This window comes from Erpetoichthys calabaricus, chromosome 14 (genome assembly GCF_900747795.2).
Source record: "Erpetoichthys calabaricus chromosome 14, fErpCal1.3, whole genome shotgun sequence".
NCBI lineage: Eukaryota > Metazoa > Chordata > Cladistia > Polypteriformes > Polypteridae > Erpetoichthys > Erpetoichthys calabaricus.
This window is the reverse complement of record NC_041407.2, coordinates 82,636,779-82,645,060: the sequence shown is the minus strand read 5'-3', so window position 1 is coordinate 82,645,060 and position 8,282 is coordinate 82,636,779. Positions and strand designations below refer to the sequence as shown.

General features: G+C 43.4%; 1 protein-coding gene across 1 annotated transcript; it reads left to right on the top strand.

The window, feature by feature from the left end:
* Window positions 1-6,200: 6,200 nt before the first annotated feature.
* Window positions 6,201-7,522, top strand: LOC127530139 (probable G-protein coupled receptor 139; the record flags this gene model as incomplete). The annotated part of the gene is made up of 1 exon (XM_051936212.1): window positions 6,201-7,522. A coding segment is annotated over one exon (1,113 nt), but the record flags the coding sequence as incomplete, so codon positions are not given.
* Between the last annotated feature and the right edge of the window lie 760 nt (window positions 7,523-8,282).

The window sequence follows — 8,282 nt, the reverse complement described above, 5'->3', positions numbered from 1 at the left end:
TTACTTCATTACCAGTTCTCATCATCTAATACAATTCCTGATTTCCTTCAGTTAATCTCTACTGGCCTCTGCAGCCACAGGGAATTAATTGAATCCTTCAGGCGGTCACGAAGAATTCGCATCTGATAGAGAAGTATTGACTAAACTTCTCCCCGCACTGGGGTCTTCGGGGCTGCACAGAATGACTCCGCCTGCCGCAGGATAGTGGAACACATCAGGAGCGAGCATCGCATTCGTCTTTTAAACTTTAAAACGAGACGGAATTGAATTTAAGGAAGAAGGTGCTGTGACTCAGTGATTAGTAATGCTGTCTCACAGATCAATGGAGCTACTCTATACTTTGGACTCTTTCCACATCCTGGGTATTATAACTGGTGTCAACATATTGACTGGCGTTTTTGGTTCCTACTCAGGGTTATTTTCTACATTTCCCCCAAAGTCGCTAGGCTTCAGTTTCCCTTGATGAAGTACCAGTTTCAGAAAATGGAAGGATGGATGTAAATTATATAGTAAGATTAATAATGAATTGGCACAGTGGGTGGCACTGCAGCCCCACCACTTCTGCCTCCACAATTCGACACCCACACTTGGTCCTTGTTTGGGTGCACTTCATTGGGTCTCTTTGTGTGTGCGCGTGGTTTTCCTCCCACATCACCAAAGACTTCATTGTATGAGTGTGAGTGGGCTGGCTCCACAATGGTCTGGCGCCCTTACCAGTGTTCTTAATTGGTTTTCTCTCAGTGCTGCCATGGCCCTGAAATGGATTAAGGGGGTCAAAGAATGTTTCATTATATTTTACTAGCTGTGCTACCCGCCTAAGACGGGTTGAAATCTAAATAGTCATTGCAGACTTCAGCGTTACGTTTTCAGTGCACCATGCAGTGCATACTATATGTCTCAGTTATATGCCATTTGGCTTGGGAATCGTAAAGCCAGAGTTAATGTTTGTGATGCGCCATCTGTTGGATAGCAGAAACATAGCAACACAGTCACACAGACACTTGTCATTTAATTAACTGTTTGTGTGTGAATGCATAATGTATACAGTGTTTATATACTGTATATATATGTAGATGCCACGTGGGCTGGATGGGAGGACCACAAGGGTTGGACCGACAGCTCACTAAGAGAGAAAGACATCGCTGGAAGCTTTTTATTCCCTCAACACGCTAGATGGCAGCAGTCCTGGATGTCAGTGCCCCCCTAGGAAACTATCAAGGCATGCCGGGAGATGTAGTTCAGCAGTGCAGACCTGCTGGAGTCACTGGGGGCCACAGAGGGCATTGCAGGGAGACAAGCTCCCTGATAATGGACTTCCATGTGATCCGGAGGTGCTTCCATTGGGCAATCACCCCGGGTCTGTAATAAAAGGGACCTCATGCCCTTATTCAGGTAAGTCGGAGCTGGGAGGCAGTGAGGCAACGCTTAAGTGGAGGAGGGTAGTGTGGTAGCAAGGAAGTATTGTGGAGAGAAAGCCCATGTTTTGTGCTTGTGTTACATCTTTGTATGTATATATATGTATATATATATATATAGTGGGAGATGGCCGGTCATTTATCCCGGCCAATACCCCCAGGCCACTAGATGGAGCCCTCCCTGTAGCATGGAAGTGCCCCAAAGACCAGCAGGGAATCCTGGACAATGGAGCTTTTATTCCCGACCCTGCTGGACACCTTGGGGCCTACCAGAGGACGCTGCAGGGAGGTTGAAGGACTTACATGTGCCCTATAACCTGGAAGTGCGTCTTAATTACCGCGACAGAGGAAACAACGTACTTCTGGGATGAAGGAGAGTTTTCATCCGACCCGGAAGTGCTAAGGAGTCACATGGACAAGGGTTCAGGAGCACTTCTGGGTCATGGACTATAAAAGACTGTGGGAAACCCAGACGGGTGAGCTGAGCTGGGAGGAAGGGTGGCTAAGTGTCTGGGAGTGGAGGATTGTGTATTGATTATATACTACATATATGAAGTATATGAGTTTTTTGGAGTGGAGGGTGCTTATAATAAACAGTCAAGATATTGGACTTTTACCTGTTGTTTGGCGTGGTACCTGAGGGTTCAAGAGGACGATAGCGCCCTCTACTGATACACACACACACACACACAAGGCAAGATAAGAATGTTGGGTGAACTGATGATGCTAAACTGGCTTGTGTGTGTCTGAGTTTGCCCTGCAATGGACTGGCGCCCTGTCCAGGTATTGTTCCTGCCTTGCATCCTGTTGTTGCTGGGACAGGCTCCAGGTGACTCATGTTCTCAGTCTGTCCATGTGGGTTTCCTCAGGGTGCTCCAGTTTCCTGCCACTGCCCACAGATATGCAGGTTAGGTGGACTGGTCGTGTTAAATTGTCCCCACACTCCTAAAATTCCTGGTTCTTTAATGGCACTTTATGGTTCTTTAGTGGGTTGTGTGATTCCTATTGCTTGACAAAATAACCATTAATTCTGGGATGAGTTCTTTGCATAAGAAGTCAGTTTTTTGAGCTTTGAAAAACTTCCTAATATGTAGAAGAAACCTAAAATCTTTAATGTTTGGTAGGCTGCAGGTCACTAACAGATGAAGAAAACCTGGACTTTGTGTTACTGTATGCAACAGGAGTCCTTTTAACAACAATAACAGCAATAATTTCCTTCTTGTGAAGCCCAAAATCACACAAGAAATGTCTCAATGGCCTTTAACGGGCCCTGTTTTTTGGTAACCCTTCAGCCTTGACTCTATAGATACACAGAACAGAGCACAAATAATCCTCTTCACAGAGCTAGATGGCCAATCTATCACTGCCCCCTCAAAAATAGAATAGCACCAAATACTTTGTTCTTGCACAATCGTGAGTCAATGCTATTTCACAAATCTGTTACCAGGTATTCGTGGTTATTTACTGTATGGAGCCTGTTACAGATCTAAATAAATAAAGGTTCTTTATGAAACTTTCATGTGGATGGGTCTTTTGGGAATCAGACATGATTCTCAAATGGTAATTCTCTGAAAAACCATTCTGGCACCTTTATTTTTAAGAGTGTAGTGTGTGTGTGTTTGTGTGTGTGTGTTTGTTTCTGTTCACGCTGTGATGGACTTGCACCCTCTCCAGGGATTGTTCCTGCCTTGTGCATGTTGCTTACTGGGATAGGCTCCACCTCCCACTCACCCTGCTTAGGACATATGGGGTTGGAAGGGTGGATGAATATATGCATGGATACCTCCCTAAGGTCTCAATATTCATCAGAGACGTGAGATGCATTCTGAGTGCCCACCAGTCTTTTATCTAACTAATTACCAGCAGAAGTCGCTTGTCAAACAAGTTTATGTACTCGTCACCCTGTCACACTCCTTATCGCACTGTCACTGCCTTGCCCTTCCCAGGTAAATACAGTAAAGCACGCAAGCAACCAGCGGAGGTGATGAGGAGGAGTTCTGTACCTCAGATTTGCTCAGACAGCACCCCTCCAAATACAATTCACACGTTTGTGAAAATGCATCATCAATTAAATTTAAATTTCTCAGGTCAAATACAGTAAGTCTTTGCAACCTACCTTGCTTACCAAAGCCCACATTCAATCAAATGTTAAACGTGAAAGAAAAAGAAAGTATCCAACAACCATACTTGAGTAAATGTAGTGTTATCTTTCTAGAAACTGACTTAGGTAAAATGAAAATATGCCCATGAAGTAAAAGAAGTTTTAAAATATCTGATGTTGTGTAGCTAAGTGTGGAAAGTACACGTAAATGTAGGATCTCTCCCTGTTTTATACAGTACATCTCTCTATTATAAAAGAAAATCTTGAGATGAGACAAGACTATTGTCAAGAGATTTTTTCTATTTTTTCAAGTCTCGCCCTCCTCTCAACCATTTACAGTTAACGGCCCATGCCCGCAGTCCTCACACCTCTCATTCGTGTGAATATTTTTGTCAGACACAGTTCCTGTGCTCTCAGCTCTTATGAATTTTTACTTTATTCCTCACTTTAAGCTCCCAACTTAAGAAGACTTATTATGTCCAAATCTTATTGAAGAATTTCATCCCAAAGGGTTATCAACAGAAGAATTGAGTACATGGGCAATCCTAGCACAGAGAAACGATGAAGTCAAACGAATTAATACGAAAATTGTTGATCAGTTACACGGCAAATTGGTTAAATGCGTATCAATAAACTATACTGAAACTGTTGGTAGTGATTGTGCAGTTGATGAAAACTTCAACTTACAATATCCCATAGAATATCTACAACCGTTAACACCGTCCGGTCTTCCACCAGCCGAGTTAATGAAGAAAGGAGGATGGATTGTAATGTTATTGTGAAATTTATGTATGAGTGATGGGCTATGCAATTGGACAAGATTAGTTGTATTCAAAATTGTTCAGACAATTCTGACATGTAAAATTTGACAAGAAAGGTAATGTTGGTACATCTTACGTGGAAAACATTAGACAGCAAAGGAGATCTTGATATGCATTTCATATTAAAACATTTACAGTTTCCCATTTGAATAGCTTTTGCTTTGACAATTAACAAATCACAGGGACAAACATTTGAAAAAGCTGGTTTATTTATTTATCACGGGCAGTTATATGTTGCGTTGTTGTGATGTAAGTCCAAAAACTGTATCAAAATTCAATGCGATATTGACAAAAAGTGAATATTGTTTTTACTGAAGTTGTACAGTAAAAGTGTAAGTTTAAGAAGTATTTGCATGTTAATTTCAAAGCCAAACAGAACGAAAATGTATAATGCAATGAATACCTCTAATGCAACATGAAACATAATTTTCTTTCAGTTTATTACATTTTACTATTTTTAACTATGGTTAATTACTCACTGTAATGTAAAATAGTTAGTTCTATTGTGCATATGTAACAATTCCCATGAAAATAACAATCTGTTGAAATTGTACATCCACTTCCCCATATTTGAGCAGCAGATCCACTTAGTGAGTAGCATGTAGCACCGGCCTAGGGGTTGGTGAGCGAAGCGAGCAGGGGGCAGAGCCCCCTAGTAGTATATATAAGAACATGAGAAATCTGGCAAAGAAGAGGAGATCATTCACTCCATCAAGTCGGTTTGTTTAGCTAATAGCTAAGCTGTCCCAATATCTCATCCCAACATTTCTGAAAGGTTGTCAAGGTTTCTGCTTTAACTCCGTGACTTGGTAGTTCCCGATTTCCCACAGCTCTTTCAGTGGTTCCTGGCTTGAGTCCTAAATCCTAAATTTCAACCAATGTCCTCAAGTATGTGATTCACCCTTAAGGTGAAAGAATTCTACTGGATCTGCTTTATCGATGCCTTTGAGGATTTCAAAGACCTGCATGAAGCCCTCACGCAGTCTCCTCTGCTTGAGACTAAACAGGTTTAATTCTCCAAGTTTGTCACAGTAGGGTATGTCCTAAAGTCCTAGGATGCATTTGGTTGCTCTCCTCTGCACAGCTTCAAGTGCTGCTATGTCTTTCTTGTACTGTAGTGACCAGAACTGCTGCAGAAAACAGATGAGGTCTCACTAAGGCATTTTATAGTCTGTGCATAATGTCACTTGATTTACATTCAACAGTTTTAACCCCCTAAATCCTTTTCAAAAGAATTCTTACAAACCTAAAATACCCAAAAAAACATTTATTTCAGATAAATGATTAAAGCGTTGTACAGATTTCCATAGTCTATTTGTTTTCTCATTTATTAATATGTTGGAATAAAAGCAGCCATTTGTGTTTGAAAATGCAGGAATGTAAAAATGCTACACTCAAGTAAAGCAGAAAGATTTCAGACATACTGAAGGTATCAAAGTATTTCCGCTTCGTTGCTGTACAGCACTGATTTTAGCCAACACAACATCTTTTCCTGAGTTCTTTGCCAGTTACACATATGACACCATTATGCATCATCACTCGTGACGTTCCTTCAGGGCCGATGTTCGGCTCAACAAATGGTAGAAATTACAGAGCGCCAAGCAGTGGCATAGCTGTCATTGTTCTAATGGATTGAAACCGTACACTTTCATATCACAACCCTAGTCACAGGCGCTTGCTGCATGAATTGGTAAGCCTGAATTGTTGGGAAAAACAAAAACAAAACCAGAAAGCACTTAGGGGTTCCCCCAGGCTCGTCCACTGCACTTAAGGGTGCCAGGCCCATACTGAGAGCTTCACTACCATCAGCTTGAATTTTAGCAGTGCAAAAGAAGCTATTGCTGACTTTGGGCATCTGTTTTTTGCAGACAAAAGAAATGTGGCCGTGTTTCTCCCTGGCTCTGTCCTGCTAACACGTATCTTTTGTTGTTTTGTATTACAGCCAACCTCCTGTCCATCTATGTGCTGTGCTTCCGCCCATGCGGCATGTCCAAGACCACAGTCATCTACTTGGTGTCTCTGGCTGTGGTGGACACGCTCTTCCTTGTACTGGGTGGCCTCATGGATGTGATTCTGAGCTTGCTTCATCACCCCACCATCCACTACAGCATCCCCTTGTGTGGCATCATCACCTTTAATGAATACTGGACCCTGTTCAGCTCGCAGTGGATTGTGTCGGCCTTCACCCTGGAGCGCTACATAATCATGCGGAATGACCGCTTAAGGCGCCGCTTCTCTCAGCCCCGAGTGGCTCTGTCCGTGGTGCTCGTCGTGGTGGTGCTCTCACAGCTTGTCAGCATTCCTGGCTATTGGCTTTATGAGCCAAAATCCATCAAAGATTTGCACAAAGTGTGGGGAAACTACAGTCATCACCCTGTACCGTACCAGTGCCTGTACCACAACATTCCAGTCTCCAAGGTTGTAGTCTGGGTTCACATCATCTTGTCAGGGTTCGTGCCCATGACAATTACCATTTTCTTCAGCATACTGATTGCTTTTCACTTTAAGAAGAAGGCTGGCGTGTTTCATGACAGCCAAAGCACCATTTTCAGCATCACCCGGGCCCGACTGAGGAGGTCATTCAGGGTGCAGGTCTCAGTGGCTGTGAGCACCGTAGTCCTCACTCTGCCGCGGTATGTCACATACACCCTTCTGGGTACAGACAGGAGGATAAGTGAGCAACAAAGACAAAATCCAGAGGATCCGGTCAACATAGCAGCAAGTGTAGGCCTTATGCTCCAGTGGCTGGACTTGGTCATCAATTTCTGTCTTTACTGCTTTGCCTCTTCAGCTTTCAGGAATGAAAGTTCCGCCTTGCTGAGATGTGGCTGGGCCAAACAGACGAGGAAAAATGTGGTGCACCCTGTACACAGGCCTGCGGTGCTCGGCCAGCGTGCATCCCATGAGGGGTCAGTGAAAGAAAGGGGGATGGCACAGGGCAAGGGAACCGTCTGGCTGGTCAATGAGGCAAACTAAACCACAGACGCTGCACATTTCTCTGACATGGCTGAAGGGCATCTGCGACTTGTTTTTTTTCTGTAATAGACAGCAATGGCCCATATGTGTTCATGATCCGACTTGGCCCCAGCTGTTCAGTAGATGTCACGCAAAAACAAAAAAAATGAAACAAAAATTCCTCAAACCCCATCTGAGAGCTACCTGTTCAAAAAGTGCCACAACATCTCTGTCCCGTCACTCATCTTTCTTGGGCTTGCATTCAGGTGACAAATTACACCAAAAAAAAGGCACATGAATTTAAACGCAGTTGGACGTTCAGCAGGGCTGCATTTCAGATACGTTCTCTTCATTAGTACAAAAGACACTTCAAATAGAAAGTGAATACTGTTTCTTGTGGACTTGGACTGGACTTTCGCTTCAAGAAACAGAGGCCACCATAAAAGTCCTGGAGCTGAGAGGAACAGAGCCTCCTACTGGCTGCACCTGATGTTGCACAAGCAGTTAATAATAATAATCTTCTTCTTCTTCTTTCGGCTGCTCCCGTTAGGGGTTGCCACAGCAGATCATCTTCTTCCATATCTTTCTGTCCTCTGCATCTTGCTCTGTCACACCCATCACCTGCATGTCCTCTCTCACCACATCCATAAACCTTCTCTTAGGCCTTCCTCTTTTCCTCTTGCCTTGTAGCTCTATCCTTAACATCTTTCTCCCAATATACCCAGCATCTCTCCTTTGCACATGTCTAAGCCAGCACAATCTTGCCTCTCTAATTTTGTCTCTCAAGCGTCCAACCTGAGCTGACCCTCTAATGTCTTCATTTCTAATCCTATCCATCCTCGTCACATCCAATGCAAATCTTAGCATCTTTACCTCTGCTACCTCCAGCTCTGTCTCCTGCTTTGTGGTCAGTGCCACCATCTCGAACACATATAATATAGCTGGTCTCACTACCGTCCTGTAGACCTTCCCTTTCATTCTTGCTGATAC